General features: G+C 51.3%; 2 protein-coding genes across 5 annotated transcripts in view; one reads left to right on the top strand and one right to left on the bottom strand.

The window, feature by feature from the left end:
• Positions 1–2,399: 2,399 nt before the first annotated feature.
• VIL1 (villin 1) lies at positions 2,400–8,233 on the top strand. Of its 2 annotated transcripts, none has more exons than XM_080346857.1 (19): positions 2,400–2,625; positions 2,804–2,878; positions 3,016–3,212; positions 3,497–3,605; positions 3,899–4,009; positions 4,105–4,307; positions 4,806–4,884; positions 5,038–5,136; positions 5,233–5,386; positions 5,495–5,595; positions 5,736–5,873; positions 6,045–6,203; positions 6,288–6,457; positions 6,594–6,731; positions 6,859–7,003; positions 7,273–7,461; positions 7,617–7,685; positions 7,842–7,979; positions 8,060–8,233. In XM_080346857.1, the coding sequence occupies exons 1-19, from the start codon at positions 2,512–2,514 to the stop codon at positions 8,171–8,173; spliced, it is 2,502 nt and encodes an 833-aa protein (XP_080202983.1). In that variant the 5' UTR covers positions 2,400–2,511; the 3' UTR covers positions 8,174–8,233. The 2 variants fall into 2 exon arrangements, with proteins under 2 accessions (XP_080202983.1, XP_080202982.1); XM_080346856.1 differs by having other exon boundaries at positions 6,288–6,467; positions 6,586–6,731.
• A 435-nt stretch (positions 8,234–8,668) lies between these two features.
• Positions 8,669–19,063, bottom strand: part of USP37 (ubiquitin specific peptidase 37) — a 36,468-nt gene continuing 26,073 nt past the window's right edge. For all 3 annotated transcript variants that reach the window (XM_080346822.1, XM_080346820.1, XM_080346821.1), the window contains 5 exons: positions 17,287–17,347; positions 14,982–15,097; positions 13,695–13,764; positions 13,213–13,351; positions 8,669–12,389 (listed from right to left, as the gene is read on the bottom strand). In XM_080346822.1, the coding sequence (XP_080202948.1) occupies positions 12,302–12,389; positions 13,213–13,351; positions 13,695–13,764; positions 14,982–15,097; positions 17,287–17,347 (474 nt within the window). In that variant the 3' untranslated portion in view covers positions 8,669–12,301. The remainder of the gene's footprint in view (positions 12,390–13,212; positions 13,352–13,694; positions 13,765–14,981; positions 15,098–17,286; positions 17,348–19,063) is intronic.

The raw sequence follows: 19,063 nt of genomic DNA, 5'->3' as shown, positions 1-19,063 counted from the left end.
GGGGCCCAAGAAGGGCGCGAGGCCTCTGGAGCTGGCGCAGGGTCTCCCAGCTCTGTGACACACCAGCAAGATCTGCCCTGGGACACGGCCACAGAACAGAGTGGCTGGCTGGGTGTCACCCCACCCCGAAACAGCCCCACGCCGTGCCAGGGGCTCTGCACCCAGGTAAGAGCCCCAACGGGGTCACTGGTGTGGGGTGCAGGGCTGGGAGCAGGGTGGCATGGTTAGGAGGGGTTGGGAATTCTGGGGGCTGGGGGAGTGGAAGGCAGCAGCAGAGCCCATCCTTGTGGCATTGAGACACCCCCTTATTTGTGGCTGTCACCCCCCTGGCCTGGTCACCCCCCTGCCATCACTTTGGGGATCCTGGAAGGGGTGGGCAGGACTTAGGGCTCACTGCAGCCCAGGCGTGGTGTTGGGTGATGATCAGGGCGTGGGATGCCCGCGGTGCTCGTGACAGGGGCTGCTGCCTCAGCAGAGTGGCAGAGATAAGGCTGCAGCAATCCTTCAGGGCTGGGGAAGAGATAAGAGCAGGACAGGGAGCCTGGGGGCCTGCCTGGTGCTGTGAACCCCTCCCTCCCAGCTTTATGTACTCCCCTGGTTGTCCCCCAAAACGACCTTCAGGGCTGGGAGCCACTGAGCAGGACTCCATTCCTCTTTCTGCCAACACTAAGGGCATCATCAGGTACCACTTGTTGGGGCTGGGGTTTGTGGGGCACATGACAGGGCAGAGGGTGGTGGCATGGACAAGCTGCCACTGCCCTGTCCTGTGCCCCACAAACCCCAGCCCCATGCACCATCCCTGTGCTCCTCTTCCATCCCCAAGGCTGGGGCTGCAGAGACCCCAAACACAGAGAGGCAGAGCTCATCGGGTAGTGAGCAAGGATCTGGTCTCTGGCTGGGGGGTGGCATAGCCTGGGGACAGTCCCATAGGCACAGAGGTGATGTGCCAGGTAGGGAGTGGGACATGAGGACATGTGGATTGGGAAGGGGACGCTCTAAGAGGGTGATGCTGCATTGCTGGTGGGTCTGAACTGGTGGCACCAAAAACCCCATTGCCGTGGGACTGGGCGAGTGGTGGGCAGCAGCGTAGCCCAGCCCTGGGGCATCAGCCTGTTGCTGTTGCTTTGGGGAACATTTTGCAGGGAGGAGCAAGCTTCAAAAACCCTATCACCATCGGCTTGGTGCCAAAAGCCAAGAGGGGAGTAGGCCTGGGAAGGGCAGCAGGTACCACCCAAGCACAGCAAGCCCATGGGCAGGGTGACTGGGATTGCCCTGTGCTGCAATAGCACCTGAAGGGGTCAAGCACCCCATGAGTAACAGGGCTCTCCAGGTGCTGCAAAGCCTTGGAGGACCACAGGGACCTTGACTCTAGGCTGTTCCTGCCCTTATATGGTGAACACAGGCTGGGACAGAAGGGGACAAAGTTCTCCTGGGTGGTGGCACCTGAGCACTTTGCCTAGGTACGCTCACCTGTGCCCAGCTCTGCGGGGAAGGTGAGGAGCTGCAGCGGGGCGATGGGGAGGTGGGCATGGGGGGCAGCACATCCCATAGCCCCTCTAGCTACCAGCACCGGGGGGGCCCAGGGATGGGGCTTGTGGACCCACCCATGCCCCACCTTGGGGTGTGCTGGGGGGGATGTCAGGATGTCATCCCATGGATCTGAGGCACAGGATATGGGTGCTTTTGGGTCAGCACAGTGGGACCAGGTGGTGTTTTGTGGGGCTGGGGGAGCAGTGACTCCTCCATCGAGCATCGCAGGCTCTCCCTGCCAAGGCACATGGAGGCTTTGCCCAATGCTGGCTGCCTGAGCCCTCTGCCTGCTTGCCAGCGAGCACTGCCAGCTTGGCAGGGACAGCTGTGGGCAACCTCAGTGGCACTGGGGCTGAGCCCTGGCACATTCAGCACCTGTGTGAGGCCAGGCTGTGCCCTCCCTGGTGGGGGATGGAACTGGTGGTGGGGTTGGGATGGGGGGAAACTGAGGTGGGCAGAGGGTGCTTGCACAGGTGTGTGGCTGTGTGCTTGCGCGTGTATGCAAGGCCACCAGCAGCGGCCATGCCGTAATGTGCCATCTTGTGCTGAGCTGTGCCAGGAGCAGGCTGAGTGGGACCGGTTCCTGCTGGTGATGGGGAGGAACAGGCCACCATGCAGTGGTGTCACCCATCTGTGGCTGCTGTGCTGGGGATGCCCTGTACAGCCCTGCCCTATGTCCAGGCACAGGGCAGGGCACAGGGGCACTCAGGGGCCCCCTCCTACTCACCACAGACCCTGGCACAGAGCTGTGACAGCCCCCATTAGCCACGGTGACAGCCAGGCCAAGGGGGATGGCAGCTCTGCCTGTGTGCCTGCAGCCTTGATGCTGTGGTGCTGGGGTGTCCCCTTACCCTGTGCAGCCCTGGGCCGGGGGTTTATGGCCCGGCCGGCTGGGGATTGGGCAGGGCAGCAGATGGCACAGCAGGCTGGCTCCGTCCCAGCTCTTAATGACACCACCTGCCGTTGACGAGGGTGTTGCCGATGCTCCATCAGGTCCCCTTGCATGCAGCACCCGTCGCCATGGTGGAGCTCAGCACCAAAGTCAGCAGGACACTCAACAAGACTACGCCGGGCATCCAGATATGGCGAATTGAGGTGGGGATGGGGTCACTTGTCACCTGGGCACTCACCACGGGGCTGTTTGGGGTGGCTGCAGGAGGGAAGGTCCCCGCCTTGTGTCCTCAGTGCATGGGTTTGGGGCTGGGTGCAGTGGGGTGGACGGAGATGGGGTAGGGTGGTCCCTGCCAGGCTGATGTTTCCCTTACTTCTGCAGAACATGGAGATGGTGCCAGTGCCCACCAAGAGCTACGGCAACTTCTTTGAGGGGGATTGCTACATCCTGCTGTCGGTAGGGCAGCCTGAGATCCCACAGCGGATCAGGGATGGGTTCTGCCCCAGAGGGGGCTGGGGTACAGGGAAAGGTGTCCCTGGCCAGAGTGGCCTGGGGACACAGGGGCTTGTCTAGTGGGAACCGGTGTTCTGTAGACACGCAAGACCGGGAACAGCTTCAGCTACGACATCCACTACTGGCTGGGCAAGGAGTCGAGTCAGGATGAGCAGGGGGCAGCTGCCATCTACACCACACAGATGGATGACCACCTGGGCGGGGTGGCTGTGCAGCACCGCGAGGTCCAGGGCCATGAGAGTGAGACCTTCCGTGCCTACTTCAAGCAGGGACTCATGTATGTCAGTCACCTCTGGGGATCTGCAACCAAAGTGGGTAATGCTGGGGAGGGGTCCTCTGCAAGCTCCCCATGGGGATATCCCCAGTGGGGATGGGGCAAGCCCTGTCCCAGTGGGCTGGAGGAGGCAGAAAGAGGATTTGGATTGGGTCTTGCTCCATCTGTCACCCACATGGGTGGGGTGGGGGCTTCCTGGACACCTCCCTGCACACAGAGGTGGGAGTGGGACCCCACTGGAGTGAGAGGGGGACCACGGGTCTGACACTGTGTCCATTTTTTCCCAGCTGTAAGAAGGGTGGAGTGGCCTCGGGCATGAAGCACACAGAGACAAACACCTACAACATTCAGCGCCTGCTGCACGTGAAGGGCAAGAAGAATGTGGTGGCAGGAGAGGTGAGTTATGGGATGCGGGAAGTCCCTAGCCACCCACCTCTATGCATGACATCATTTGGGGTCAGGATCAGGCCCCCTAGACATAGCTGCCATCAAGCAGGGGATAAGGTGGGTGTGGGGCCATGCAGCCTTGTCTCAGAAGCAGCCTCACCCCAAAAAGCCCCTTTTGGGGTAGGAAGGAAGAACACAGGCTGGAGACAACAGTACTGAGCCAGGGCAGGTGAAGGCTGTGAGCTAGGGGGACCCAGGCCTCCTGCCGGTTGACCCACCCTCCCAATCCCACCCTGCTGCAGGTGGAGATGAGCTGGAACAGCTTCAACCGGGGGGATGTGTTCCTGCTGGACCTGGGCCAGCTCATCGTCCAGTGGAATGGCCCTGAGAGCAACCGAAATGAGAGGCTGAAGGTACAGTTCGGGAATCTCAGGGTTCCCCCCCAGAGGCAGGGGATGATGGCCAGCCCCACCCTGATCTGGGCTGACCTCTTGTCCCCTGGGTGCAGGCGATGACCCTGGCCAAGGACATCCGAGACCGGGAGCGCGGGGGCCGTGCCAAGGTGGGCGTAGTGGATGGTGAGGACGAGGGTGCCTCACCGGGGCTCATGCAGGTCCTCACGCATGTGCTGGGCAACAAGAGGGACATCAAGGCAGCTATTCCTGATGACATAGTGGACCAGAAGCTCAAGTCCTCCCTCAAGCTCTACCAGTGAGTTCCTGAGGGTGGGTCACTCACGGGGGCATCTCACAGGGTGACAGGGGAACCCAGAACCCATCTCCGCTGTGTCCCACAACTCCTGTCCCCATGGACAGACACCAAGAGGGGTCAAGTCCACTAGAGGGGTGAGGACAGGTCCTTTGGGTGCTGTTGGAGCCAGGGGAGTCCCCAGTGACAACAAGGTTGGTACTTGATGGAGAGATGCTTGTGGAAGTGTGACCTTGGGACATTGTGACAATGTCTCGAGGTGGCCTTGTCATATCTGACACCACTTTGTGCTTCCACATGGCCATGAGTGAGCTGGATATGGCCCTACTGCACAAAAGAGCAAGCTGCAAACCAGGTTACCATTGTGGGTCGTCCCTCAGTACCAGCTCTGCCATGACTGGGGTTGGGAAAGGGATGGGAAGGAGACACCCCAAGGTGGAGATGGGGAGGGGCTTTTCCAGCCCTATTTCTAACCTCCCCTCATCTCTCTTTCCCTGCCAGTGTCACCAATGCCAGCGGGAATCTGGTCATCCAGGAAGTGGCAGTTCAACCCCTGACTCAAGACATGCTCTTGCATGAGGTGTGTCACCCACAGGATGCTCAGGGGTGCCCAATTTCCTTGACAGTTTTAACTCTTTGCAAGCCAATTTGGTCAGTGAAACCCACCAAACTGGCTTTCAAATTGTTAAAGCTGTCCAAAGTCCTAATTTCTGCTTTTGTTCCCTCTTCCAAGGACTGCTACATCCTTGACCAAGGGGGTCTCAAGATCTTCGTGTGGAAGGGCAAGAATGCCAACAAAGAGGAGAAGCAGCAGGCGATGAGCAGGGCATTGGTGGGTGCTGAGTTGGGGGTCAGTTATGGGATAGCCTGGCTGTTCCCTGGGGTGCTGAGCACCCCATGCCCATGTTTTGGGTCCGGGTCCCTCCAGGCCTTCATCAAAGCCAAGAACTACCCAGCCAGCACCACTGTGGAGACGGAGAATGATGGGTCCGAGTCAACCATCTTCAGGCAGCTCTTCCAAAAATGGACTGTCCCAAACCAGACTAGTGGGCTGGGCAAGACCCACACCGTGGGAAAAGTGGGTGAGTGTCCCTTTCTGATGCCACAGGAATCCCTGGATTGGGATGGGGGGGCTGTGGGGACACCCATGCCTGGCAGGATGTGACTCGTTCCTCTGCCTTTCCTCACAGCCAAGGTGGAGCAGGTGAAGTTTGATGTCACCACGCTGCATGCCAAGCCCCAAATGGCTGCACAGCAGAAGATGGTGGATGACGGATCCGGGGAGGTGGAGGTAGGGTATCCAGAGCAGGATGCAGGACCCTCTTGGTGCACCCCTGGGCTGTGCCACAGGATGTCATGGAGACCAGGGGCTGTGGGGTTGTGGGATGCACCAGCCCTGGCAGCAGCGCGTCCCCATCCTTGTCCCACCAGGTCTGGCGTGTGGAGAACAACGAGCTGGTGCCTGTGGAGAAGCGGTGGCTGGGCCATTTCTATGGTGGGGACTGCTACCTGGTGCTCTACACCTATTATGTGGGGCCAAGGGTGAGCCGCATCATCTACCTCTGGCAGGTGAGACCCCCCAGGTCACCAACCCATGGAGTGAGGGACATGGAGACCTCCCCAGACTGGGGGGGTGCTCTGCCCCCACACATGGCCCCATGGGAGTAGCAATGCCAGCAGTGTTCCCCAAGAGGGGAAAGGGGCCGTGGTGGTTGCTGAGCCCTGCGCTGCCCTGCCCAGGGTCGCCATGCCAGCACAGACGAGCTGGCTGCTTCTGCCTACCATGCTGTCCACCTGGACCAGAAGTTCAATAACGAGCCTGTGCAGGTCCGCGTCACCATGGGCAAGGAGCCAGCCCACCTGATGGCCATCTTCAAGGGCAAGATGGTGGTGTATGCGGTGAGCAAGGGGCTGCTGAGGGGAGAGTGGGCAGGTGGGTGAGCCTGTGGCACAGGTGGTGACCTTCTGTCCCTGTCCCACCAGGGTGGCACCTCGCGTGCAGGCAGCACAGAGCCCACACCTTCCACCCGCCTCTTCCACGTGCACGGCACCAATGAGTACAACACCAAGGCCTTCGAGGTGCCCGTCCGTGCCTCCTCCCTCAACTCCAATGATGTCTTCGTGCTCAAGACCCCCAGCTGCTGCTACCTCTGGTATGGGAAGGTGGGTACCGCAGGGCACCAGGGTGGATGCTGCCAGCCCCAAGAGAAACATTCCCATCTCCTCTTCCTCCTCTTCCTCGGCTGGGGCCGGTGATGGAGCAGCCATGCTTGCTCTGCAGGGCTGCAGCGGGGATGAGCGTGAGATGGGCAAGATGGTGGCCGACATCATCTCCAAGACAGAGAAGCCAGTGATTGCAGAGGGACAGGAGCCGCCTGAGTTCTGGATGGCCCTGGGTGGCAAGTCTCAGTATGCCAACAACAAGAGGTACCAGCCCTGTGCCCGCAGGTCTCTTGTCCCTGCCCACCCTCAGAGGTGTGATGGGGCACCAGTCCTCAAGCAGAGTGAGTCCTGTTTCCACCACCACCACCACCACTGTGTTGCCCTCTGCCAGGCTGCAGGAAGAGAACCCCTCTGTGACCCCTCGTCTCTTTGAGTGCTCCAACAAGACGGGCACCTTCCTAGCCACAGAGATCATAGACTTCACCCAAGATGACCTGGAGGAGGATGATGTTTACCTGCTGGATGCCTGGGACCAGGTGAGCTGGGGAGCATGGGGTTTGAGGGCACCTTTTATCTCACAAGCTGATGTCCCCAAAGGGGTGGAAGACCTGCAGCAGCCAGATGTGGTGGGATGGAAGGCTGGAACCCCCATGTCCCTGGCCCCATACTGTTTGTTCTGCAGACCTCCTGCTTCAGGGAGGGCTGAGGATGGACTCCCAGTGCCCTTCCCCATGGACAGATGGGTTGAGCACAGCCCCAGAGGTCCTGTCCCACCCCAGTGGTGGATGTAGTGACCCTGTTGCAGGTTTTCTTCTGGATTGGGAGAGGTGCAAATGAGTCAGAGAAGGAGGCAACAGCGGTGATGGCGCAGGAGTACCTGCAGAGCGACCCCAGTGGGCGTGACCTTGACACCCCCATCATCGTGGTGAAGCAAGGCTGCGAGCCCCCCACCTTCACTGGCTGGTTCCTGGCCTGGGACCCTCTCATCTGGCACGTGAGTCATGGAGGGGACTGTAAAGACCAGGGTGGCCCTTTGCAGATGGGGACCAAGTCTGGATCTGGACCCAGCCAGCATCTCTGAGGCACAGGCAGCATTTTGCCTCATCCCTGCCTGTGCTGAGGGTCTGAGCTCGTTTGTCACCTTCCCAGGAAAAGAAATCCTATGAGACGCTGAGAGCTGAGCTGGGGGATGAGAGCAGCTTGGGGCAGCTCACCTCTGTAAGTACCACAGGGGGATGAGGTGTCTGGGGCAGGAGGGGGCACAGAAAGCCCCTCTGTCCCTCGGCAGCTGCCATGAGGAGGTGAAGGGACAGCTGGAGCCAGCCTGGTGCCTCCATTCCTGGGGACATGCTGTGACTCTGTCCTTCCATCCAGGCGCTCACATCCAGGGAAGAGGTCTTCACTGCCACCACCCCCCTCCTCCCTGAAAAACTGGAGACCTTCCCCCTGGATGTGCTGGTGAACACCGCGGCTGAGGACCTGCCGCGGGGTGTGGATCCCAGCAGGAAGGAGGTGAGCTGCGGCTGGGTGGTTGCTGGGGGGGCTGGGGAAAGCCTCCCAGCTTTAGCTCTGCCTCCTCTCTCCTTCCCCAGTGCCACCTCTCCGACCAGGATTTCCAGGCTGTCTTCGGCATGAGCCGCTCTGCCTTCGGGAACCTGCCCTTGTGGAAACAGCAGAAACTCAAGAAGGACAACGGACTCTTCTAAGGCAGGAGCCTGTGCCCCTGGGACACTCCCAGCTTGTTATTTTTATTAAATAAAATATATTTGGAGAGCAGGGCTGCACTTTCCCCCCCAACTGCTGTGCTCAGCCCAGTTGTGGGGCTTATTTGGCAAAGAGATGGTGTGCAGGGGGACATGGGTCTTGACTGGGCACCTGGGCAGTGCAGGGAAGGACCCTCAGCTCCTTCTCCCCCCTGTGCTCAGAGGCAATGCACAAGCTGCCCACCCCAGCTCCCCCATCCCATGCCGGTGGCTGCAGCTCAGGGTTAAAGGTCCAGTGTACAGCTGGAGCCACTCCCTCTGTTATCACCTGCACCTCAGCAAGTATGTGCAGTACCAAAGGTAAAAGCAACAAGCCAGAGGCTGAGGAGATGGCACCTGTGTGGGGACAGTCACCAGTGATCACTTGTGATTTCCCCAGGAGTTGAAGGGGACATCTCCCTCCTCCTTAGGAGCCACAGGTACCTGCAGAGGGCCTTGGGGTTTCCCACAGGGACATGTCCCTCCTGGGAAGCAGGATTTGCATGTGCAGGGAGGTGCTGAACATACATGGGATGTTCCCGGGCAACTGAGCAAAGTCCCAAGAGCAAACGCAGGGCGGGGTGCCCATCACCTGCAACGTTCAACAGGCAGCAGCCCAGGGGGTGTGGAAATAAGATCCCAAACCAAGAGAGGGTTAATAAAGAGGTTTTAATTTCACAAAAAAAAAAAAAAAAAAATCTATCTACACATCATTTAAAAATAGGCAGGGGGAACCCAAGAGCAAAAACTGTGAAGAATGGAGAGGAACAGGTCTGCTAAAACACAGAGAAAAGTGCTGCTCCACATCAACAGTGTAAAGAACCAGAACGCTGGGATGCAGGCAGAAACCGGCAGCGGCCACTCTGCGGCAGGCAAGGCTGGAGTCTGGCAGCATGGCTACACAAACAGCAGCTGCCAGGGGTCCTGCACCCCTTTTTCTCTCTTTGGCGGGCAATTACAGGGATAATTAGTTCTATTAAAAGGAAAACAAAGCAGATAAGTTGTTCCTGGCCCCCCAAAAGCATGGGCACCCCCACGTGCCCCATGCCTGGGTGAACCGCAGCAGGAAGCTCTGGGCTGGAGATCAGTTGTTCCTGGGGCAGGAAGGAAGATGCATGGGTGCTGGTTATCCACGCTGCGCAGGATGGGGAAGGTGATGTTACAGCTGCAGGCGCTGGAGAGCCCCAGTCCTCCGCCGCTCCTCGCAGTGGTCTCAGGCTGCCAGGTCGGGAAACCAGTCCTGGCTTTGCAAAGGCTCTTTGTGCAGCCCCGCTGGCCGGGGCCCCCCAGGGACCAGCACACACAAGCTCCAGTTCATCAACACAAACTGTTTTACACCTCTTGGAATAGAGGAGCAAATCAAGACCAAACTATCTCAGTCAAACAACAAAGGAGCAAGAGGAATGGCAAGGGGGAGTTCCTTGTTCTTATATGCCAAATCACACTTGGACTAAACTAAGCTGACTCAGGAGCAGGTAAATGTTTAACTGCAACTCTGTACATCTGAGGAAGAGCCTGGACATGCTCAGGGACTGCAACTGAACTTCCTCGCTGACCTATACGCCAGGATGGGCATCCCATCTGGAAGTGATGAGCTTACCGAACTTGCTGCTGCGACAGCAGGAGTGGTGGGCACATTATGGCTGGGATTGCGTACCCGCCTTCCTCCCCGCTGCTCTCCACAGGCAGAACGGCTTCAGCAAGGAAGGGGCTCCACAGACACCCCTGCCAGGGTGAAGGTGCAACTGAGCTGCCGTATGCCAAACAAAAAAGCTTAATGCAATTAATAGAGACGTCTGCAAATTCTTAATGGCCACAATAATAAGCAAGAACTTTTCATAAAACAAGGAATACTGGTTTCAAGCACCAGCTTTTTTACCTTGTTCCAAACAAAAACTGGTTTTACACAAAAGTTGGTGCACTGAAAAGTCAGGCAATGTTTGCTTTTACTATAAATTAACTGGAGTGCAGCGCCTTGGAAAAACAACCTTGCCACTCAAAAAAGCAGAGCTGACTTCTGATATACCAGTTATTTACAGCACTAGCATAGGATGCACTTGGGGAAAACAGATTTGCCCTCTGGACAGAGCAGTCCCTTCATCACATTCACAGGGGCGATCAAAGGAAAACTGCATCACCGTCTCTTCCCATCGCCCAGAATTCTACCAAAATTAATATCAACAATAGAAAAGTATAATGCTTTCTAATAAATTAACATATACACCCACTCAGGCTGCATCTTACAAGATAAACGCTCTGTCACATTTATAACCAAACATTCTCTCCTAGCTTGGAAACCAGAATGATGTCACATTGACCAGGACCACCGGGCTCATTGCACACAGGGACTGGAAGGTCAGTCAGTCTTGTCACCACATCGGAGTGCCCAAAGTGCACAGCCTGGGGACAGTGCCCAGCAGCAATGGCTGTCACTTGCTGCTGCTCACAGGGTGAGAGGAGGCCACTGAGGTAGTGTCCCCATGCCAGCCTGCCAGGATCAACTGGTGTGGAAGTGCCCATGGAAGAGGTGCCTGCTGTTTCCTAAATTGATGGTTTCATCTGCTTTGCTTCAGCTAATTTATTCCTGAGAAACTCCTAACGATAGTTTAAAAAACCCAGAAACTATCTCGACAGCAAAAAAGGTGTTTTTTTTGTTTTGATTTTTTTTAAAGAAGCCTTTCACCTCTAAAACTCAAGCTGCAAAATCAGAACTAGAGGCCAAAACAAGAGCAACTACCCTGCTTAACAGCAATGACTTATCTGAAATGAGTAAATGCCAGCAAAAGGAAACACCTGCCCCTACTAAATCAGCATAAAGGTGCTGAAAAAAAGAAAAAACTGAAGTCACCAGGCTTTCCCCCTGCACTTGAACAAGCTATAAAAGGAGCATCATGTCTCCAAATCCAATACAACGCAACACTTCTTCCTAACCGTGTTCTGTTAATGCTGAACATGGGCTTTCTGAAAGCTTTTCACCTGGGTTAGTTTCACAGTTGGAACGCTCTGCACTCCTCAGAAGGGAGAACAGAGGCAGAGCTGCAGCAAAAACCCTACTACCCTGGGATGTGAGAAGACTGAGGCAAGACCATGGTTCAACCAAAGAGCAACTCCAGTGCCAAGCACGCCCTGCAGCCCCTGCCCTTCCCCCCGACTCCTGCTTCACAACAACCCCGGCCTGTGCAGAAAGAGTAAAGCCATAACACTTTTTCCCTCCCAGAAGGTGACAAGGGGCTGTTGCTCGACTCCTGCTGCTGTTCTCAGTCTGCTCCAGGTGTACTCCTACTCCAGTTACACAGCCCTAAGCAATACAGCTTCAGTGCAAAATACTGCACACCCAAAGAGAGACCTCTCCTCTCCAAATGGTACGTAGGCAACAACCTTATGAAGAAAATGCAATCAAATAACAGAACTTGTAAAACAAAAGAAATCACATACATAATCTAACGTCTAAATGAAGATGACAGTGAATGGTGTAAAAAACCGACAGAGCTGCCACCAGGTATGCGATACATTCCACAGCATCGACAGTTTTTTTCCTGGAACTGCACGAATGTCAAAACGCATCAGCGTGAGTGATTCCAAGACGCCTGTTAGTGAGATGACTGGCAAGAGCGTACTCAGTGATCTGGGTTTCCAGTGAATATTACTAACACAACACACGCCAGGTTACAGAATCTATTGCTTAAATTGCCCTTGGAGGAAAAAAAAAATGCCAAGTGATATGTAAATCTTTGCCACTCACGTCTCACAGGTGAATGGGCTTTTAAAGTCGAGTTTCTTTTTGCACTATTTTTTTTAAATCAGTTTATGAGCAGCTGTAGTCTTGTGGCTTGATGCAACTCTTTAAGGCTCCATGCTGACAAAATTATTTGAGGGACAATAAAAACTTCACCACAGGAGGATTGCTCTGGGATATCAGGTTTAAATGTGTGGTTCAGGCCCAGGACTCGCACAGATGGTTCAACAAACCGAGTGTCCCATATTTCTACCTTTTGTCTCTTGTTTTGGCCCTGAGCTGTTTGTTACTCCTGCACGTCTGGCACAAGTTCAGAATCCTCCTTGTTCCTCAGGAGGAACAAGGTGTTTTACTCTTCACAGAGGCTGACGAACCAATCTTCCTACTTCCATGCTAAGTGGCTGTGCATTTTTTTCCGTTTCTAGTAACTCATCGAAGATATCCCTAGAACAGAGGGAAAGGCCAATAGTGAAACTTAGGTACAACAACAACAAATGAGACATGAGACAGCCCTGCGGGAATCAGCAACTGGATTTAATCCACAAACTCAAGCATCATGAATCCTGCCACAGAAAGGTGTCTTTATCTGGCATCTCTAAGCAAGGCTCCTGGAATCCCACAGCACTTTTTAAAGATTTATTACAATGCATAAGGTCAGTAGTAAGCCTCAAAGAACAGTAACAATAGTGAAAGTAACTCCTGGCTGGTAAAAGGATCAGAAGCAATACAAGCCACAGTCTGTAGTTGAAATAATATCCTTTGTTAGAGCAAACAGTAAAGGCAGAAAAAGGGAACAAAATGGGGGACAAAGTCTCTCCTTCAGTTCCCTCTGCGTGAAAAGATATTCCTCCTGCCTACAAACCTCACCCCAGCCGTGTCCTGAGATGACCACAGCTGCAACAACATAACTGCCAGGAGCCAGGATAAGGGCATTTACAAATATCACAGCACTTAAGGGAAAAACCCAAGCTCCATTATGATCTCTGGTGCAACCAGTGCATAACCAAGACACTGAATCCTCTTCTTAGAAGACGATGTCATGTATCCTGTTAAAACCCCATGTATTAGTGACATATGATTCCACACCTCTGAACTCCGAGCATTTCAATTTTGTCAATTCTTTCATATAATGCTGACTACAATTTCTTCCAACAAATGCATGGAGATACTTTTCATCCCATCAAAGAGGACTAGAGGAAGAAGAGAAGCCCACCTCCTCACAAACAGCAGGTATTTTACTAGTAACAAAATTCCCCAAGACACCCACTTGTGCATGTAGAAGAAGATGTAGCCGCTTCGGTCTCTGTCACACTGAACGGTGGCCTCTAGAGTTCTAGACACTTCCAGGTCATTGTAGGTGAACCAGGACTGCTTCTTGATATCATAGACATCACTGATATAATGACCTTAAAGACAGAGAACGCACCTTACTTTTCAGGCTGCACTTCAACCAGTATGCTAGTTAGCTAACAGATACCCTGGTCCAGTGACCTGTGTCAGATTTAAATGCTAAACACCCTGAAGATCTTGGCCAGTGAGCTGGTAACCAGCACAAGCAACTCCACGGACCCCATAAGAAGTGTTTCATCACATGCCGTGACACCCTCAACCTGGTCCCTCACCAGTGAGCCATGATGAAAGACTTGCTGTGCTGCCTGCTTCTCTGCAAATAATCCTGCTACCGTAATTCTGTATTACAGGCTTTTTAAGATAGAAAAGAGAAGAACAAAAAAATATGATAACTTTTACCTGAAGAGGATGTGCTTCCGATATGGCTGACAATGCTTATGAGACGGTAGGAGTGAGGAAGCTCTCCTGTCTGAAAACAAAGTCCAATTAAAGCTTTGAGGCATTCCCTTCTGTCCCACGTAGCTTATGGACACGATGATTTATACTCTATTCAAAGCTGCAACCCAGACAAGGATTACACAAACAGACACCCTGGTTCAGACCAAAGGAAGAGTCCTTTCAGAAGAGGGAAAACCCTTCCCATCTTATTTAATTTTTCAGCCAGCCAAATGAAGGAGAGGAGTCACTCTGACCTCAGAACAGACGCTGACATGAGCTCCACACGGCAAAGTTTTCTAAACAACCATTTCCTGAGTGACTTCCACTGATGTCAGAATGAATGTACCAAATAAACATAGAAAACCAAAAATGGAACACCATGCTTATTTCTGAAATATCAAAGAAATACCCTTGATAATGGTATTCAGACTTAACAGCTAATACTGGATATGTAGCCCAGATTCTCTTGTCCTGCACCTGCAATGTCATCAGACAACGCCCTCTTTGCAAGCAGGAAACATGCTCTGTCTACTCACTGACAATAAAACTAAATGATGTTAATTAGCTTCTAACAACTACTTTTTAATTCTCTTTGACTAGGAAACATTATTGATAACAATTCACTGACAACACTCTTAAAATGCAGCTCTTGGTTTAAGGGTAAGAAAATAAAAACCGCCCAAGAAAACACTAATCATTTAACCTTTTCCATCCTACCCAGTATTCCTCCCACCCAGGCAGGCAGGCGACTTTTGCAGCGCTGCTGCGTGGAGCCTGAGCGCGCTGGCAGCATGGCCTGGGTCACGGTTACAATTCCTTTAGTGAGAATAGGACCTTGCCACAGCTTCTCAGCTCTGGTGGTGCAGGATCTAGAAGCTCATGGTGTTGCGACTAAACTACCATGCTGGCTGACATCCTCTCTCTAAGTAAAAATTTCAGGTCCATTGCTTGACACGCACTGGAACATTTCTGATATAAGACTACTGTTTCCTTTTCACCATTATCCACATCTTAGAGAAACACAGAGGGTCTCTGCAGCTGGTTTGTTTGGTTTTTTTTTTTCTTTTTTTAAATCAAAACAATACAATAGGACATCCTCTTAAGGCTACAAATTTTCTATCTTTTCACTTTTGAACATAAAAGATGTTTCTAGACTCTACATCTGCTCTGTAAAACTACATCCAACACTAAATTGATGGTAAAGGAGGGGTATATGTCTCGGATGGCTTTTGAAATCATAGATCACACCTCAGCATTTCTTTTCAGGTCTTCTGCTTCAGCTTCTGAATACTCCATGTCAAAAACATCCTCGTTGCCAGAGTCTTCATCAGAACCAACGCTGTCCAGGAGAGAGCTGTTAAACTCTAGATAGCATGGAAATAACGATACTGTGTGAGAAGCCATGGTACACACAGGAATTCACAACAGGGTGAGGTGTATCTACCCACATAAACAAGCACAATAAAATGCTAATGTTTCAAGCTTCCTTTCCAAGAAAAGCGGGAGATATTTGAACTTCCAACTAAAAACTCTTTCTCCCTTCCCCAAATTGTCAGAGCAATAGTTAAGAAAAGTATCTTGGACTACAGAACTAATTTTAGCATCATCTCTCCCATACTTTTACAAAAGAGCATTATGGCAATGACAGCTGGGTGATAAAAGAGCATTTGAACACCCCATTTGCTCCAGAGCACTGGTGGTCTCCAGCCAGAACCAGCATTAAAAGAAGTACAGCCAGCCTGGTCAGTGTAAGTCTCTGCAACGAGAAGCTATGAACTCCAGTTTTAACTAGAAGTTGCATTAACGAAGCGCATTTTTCAATTGAAACTGGTATCAAAACGCTCCCGCTGGCAGCAGGCATCTTTTCATTGTTTTCCATGGTAAGAAGGCTGCTCACCGCAGGAACTTCCAGTTTGCTTGGCTGAGCAAAACGCAGGCAGCTCTCTGTAAAGAGCCGGAAGGCACCGCTGCTCCCTGTACACCCTGTTCCAAACTGCCTGGGATTCTACAGCTACCCAACCAATTTAGGATTTTGTACAGTACTCATTAGGAGAAGTAGCTATGCTTTCACCAGCTAAATTAAAGCTATGTTGTCTTGGGTGGGTGAGAAGCTGAAATTAACAGGACACTGCTCAGGAGAATATTTTTTTTTCTTAAAGAGACTATCAGTGTCTGTAATGATGGAGGTATTCTGCCCAAGAGATTCTCACACTGCTTGCCCTGTTAAACCATCAGATGCTGGATTAGTATAACCGTCTTGGGAAGTTTACAGATGAATCCCTTTAACTGAGAATATTTTACTGCTGGTTTCCACACTTAGCCTGTTGTAAGCTACTCTACAGCCCAGAAATGCAGCCACTTAGGCAGGTCTGTGCATGAAGTACTTGCCACAGGTATTGCCTAAACGCCACTTCACAAATGGCCCTTGGATGACGAGCAGTTCTTTGATTGCAGCACCACTGGGAACCTTTCTAAGACAAATACTACCAGATACATGCTCACGATTACTAACATCTCCTTAAACAGCTGCTGGCTGGTGCCTTACAAATGGCCTGGCAGTAACTTGAGAAGCACAAGGCAATGCTCATGTTCAAGTCAAGCGTCTGCAAATCAGGAGGAGGAAGGATTTCTGGTGCTGAACCCTTCCCAGCCAAGATTCGAGGAAGATCTGAGAGGGACTGGGCACTCAGTCTGCCAGAGCTCAACAGGGGACAGGACTCAGGCTGAGGGACATTTAATCAGCATTCAACTTATTTCTCCTCAGAAGCAGACATGGGCTCATCCAGTAATAACTGGGCGCCTTTAGAGGTGCCTGAGCAGCTACAAATATCCTAACACAAGACTTCATTAGCCCTCCCTCTCTGGAGCAGGAATTTTCTCTGTTACGCTTTGCTCTGCCAGATTGTATGAAATCACTCGCATGCCACCCTCACACAAACGTTAAACAGTGCCCGAGGCTCACCATGCTGTCTGGATTGGGAAAAGACAGATAGTGTATTTTGGGTTTCTTTTTTTCACCCCCAACAGCTATTCCTTGCAGTGAGATCTGTCTCCTTCCTCTCCTCTATCAGGCAGACAGAGCTCTTACTCATTTCTCTGGGCAAGGCTAGTACATTAATTAATCAGCAGTAAAATATCAATGCAACTAAGAAATAATCCTTATGCTCTGACAAGAGCCTTTGGCATGCTGGCTTTTGCTGGGAATGCAAAATTCCAAGGTCCATTTTGCTAGATGTATTACATATTAGTTATATAGGTATAACATTATAGAAATACAACATTATATATATCATAATATGCTTGTTTATATATAAAAAGGAAATTAAAAACTCAAGGGACTGAAATAAGATATTTTTCTTATTAAGTTTTTCCTGACATTTGCTCTTGCAACTGAGAACAAGAAAAGCTGACCTGAGCAAAGCCAAACACAGCAAAGTACACACCAAAGAGCATGAATCCCAGCTCTTTTACAGACACTCGGGAGCTGGACTCATACATACAGATCTATTTTCCCTCAAAAGCAACATCCTGGAAGAAGTTTAATGAGTTTCACCTTGTAGACTTAATTCCGTAGCTCGTTTAAGGTCATCATCCTCTTTTTGTTCTCGCGCCTCCTGACGGGAAGAGAACAAAACTTAGCTCATTGAGACACTTTGCTGTTTAAAATTCTTGTGGTGCTCTTTTTCCATTGAAACTGTGCTGCTCTGGTTTCTACAACAAACCTGACATTGTAAATTAAAAGTTCTGTGTGAAGGAATGTTTGCAACCAGCGAGAGTCCAATGTTCCCGTGCAACAGAACCTGGGACAAACCTTCATTAAGGCTCGTCAAAGCTCCTGAAGTTTGGTATGCAGCAGAGCGAGTCTCTGGTAACACCAAACGCTTTCTTTGGATCATTAATTTGAAAAGCATCTGAATGAATTTGCAACCCTTTGCTAAGGAAAGCTGTCATTTACACAAAAAGCTCCTCACACTTCGGCAAAATTTAGACTTCTTCTGCCCAAAGCCAGCTGAGGACAGAGTCATCAAATTCTGACAGATTTTATTATTTGTAAGACATCTGAAAGCAGAGCCAGTGGTTTTATGTAACAGGTGTAATTCACAAAGGCAGGATGCAAAAGACACCACCACTAAACAACCAGATCTTAAAAACATTACCATGAACAAGTAGTGAAGAAACTTCAAGTCAACAAACCCTTCTAATCTTTGGATAATATCACTGTTCCTCCCACCACTCTCGGAAGCTCAGAGCTACAGCAAGCCAGTCAATAATATTTAATGAGCCAGTTTCTTAATTCAGGATTTGAACGCCATGAGTACACCTGAATGCAGAACCCTAACTACGTATTTCAAATCAAGATAACCACAGCTACTGCATTTCCATGCCTGAATCATGAGAGCAGCAGGTTTTCGCTTCAGAACTGTAGCAGAACAACACTCAAAGGCCAGTTTTACATTACTAGCATGAGGCCTTTTATCTCACTATTTCTAAAGCATTTAGGAATCTTTGTTAAACTACTCAGCATCGCTGAATCAAAGCTACATCTGGCATGGAAAATACCAACCAGCACCTCATAATGAGTAATGGGAGAGAAAAATCCAAGCGCCATGGAAACATCAGATCTCATAAGGAAAACCATGACAGCTTTAGTATTAATAGAGAGCAGACAAGGGCACCTATTTTAAGAAAGACCTGGCTAAGCGCTTGCTTCACTCTCAGCAGCTCCGTTAAACTTGTGGAAATCAGTTACAGGTCTTGAAATTCAAGTGGAACACAGGCAGTCAGCACACAACCCAGGATCCCAGTTCTTTCCAAGTCTGATTTAAAGGACTTGTTTTTGACTAAATTATTTGTGATTTCTTTTCAATTTACTAACAGGGAAGGATCACATAAATGGTCAGTTCCTATATTCTCTACTAAGCACGCTTTACTTGCTAGCACCAGAAACAAGGCACTGGCATCAACAGATCTTTAAGCTGACCTGGCATGGCCATTCTTAGCCTTTGCTTTCAAACCTGCTGCTTTCAGTCCTGATAAAACACGCTGCAAGAAGCAACTGCCAGGGAAGCTAAAGGTGGGCTTGGTTCTCAGTGACAGACAGCAACATTTTAGTTTATCATCATTTTTATATAATGTTACAAGGCAGTGTATAAATGTGCAAGGAAAGCTTTGAGAAATCTGCAGGTCTGTGATGTGATATACAGTTACCAAAGTACATACAAAACGTGCCCAGTGCTGTCACCCCACTGACACTGGAGCTAGAAGAACCCAAACCTTTCTTCATCTGTTTTTCTCAAAAAACCCCAACAGAATCCTTTTGCAGTTACTGC

The sequence above is a fragment of the Nesoenas mayeri genome (genome assembly GCF_963082525.1).
Source record: "Nesoenas mayeri genome assembly, chromosome: 6".
Classification (NCBI taxonomy): domain Eukaryota; kingdom Metazoa; phylum Chordata; class Aves; order Columbiformes; family Columbidae; genus Nesoenas; species Nesoenas mayeri.
Note: the sequence above shows the minus strand (reverse complement) of the source record. Positions and strands in the feature narration are given on the sequence as shown.

What these genes read in the sequence shown, in the direction of transcription:
- VIL1 (XM_080346856.1), top strand. Translation starts at nt 2,512, where the DNA reads ATGCTCCATCAGGTCCCCTTGCATGCAGCACCCGTCGCCATGGTGGAG. An exon ending in AGGCGATGAGCAGGGCATTG is followed by an intron (nt 5,137 to 5,232) that starts GTGGGTGCTGAG and finishes GGGTCCCTCCAG; the next exon opens with GCCTTCATCAAAGCCAAGAA. An exon ending in CCACACCGTGGGAAAAGTGG is followed by an intron (nt 5,387 to 5,494) that starts GTGAGTGTCCCT and finishes CTTTCCTCACAG; the next exon opens with CCAAGGTGGAGCAGGTGAAG.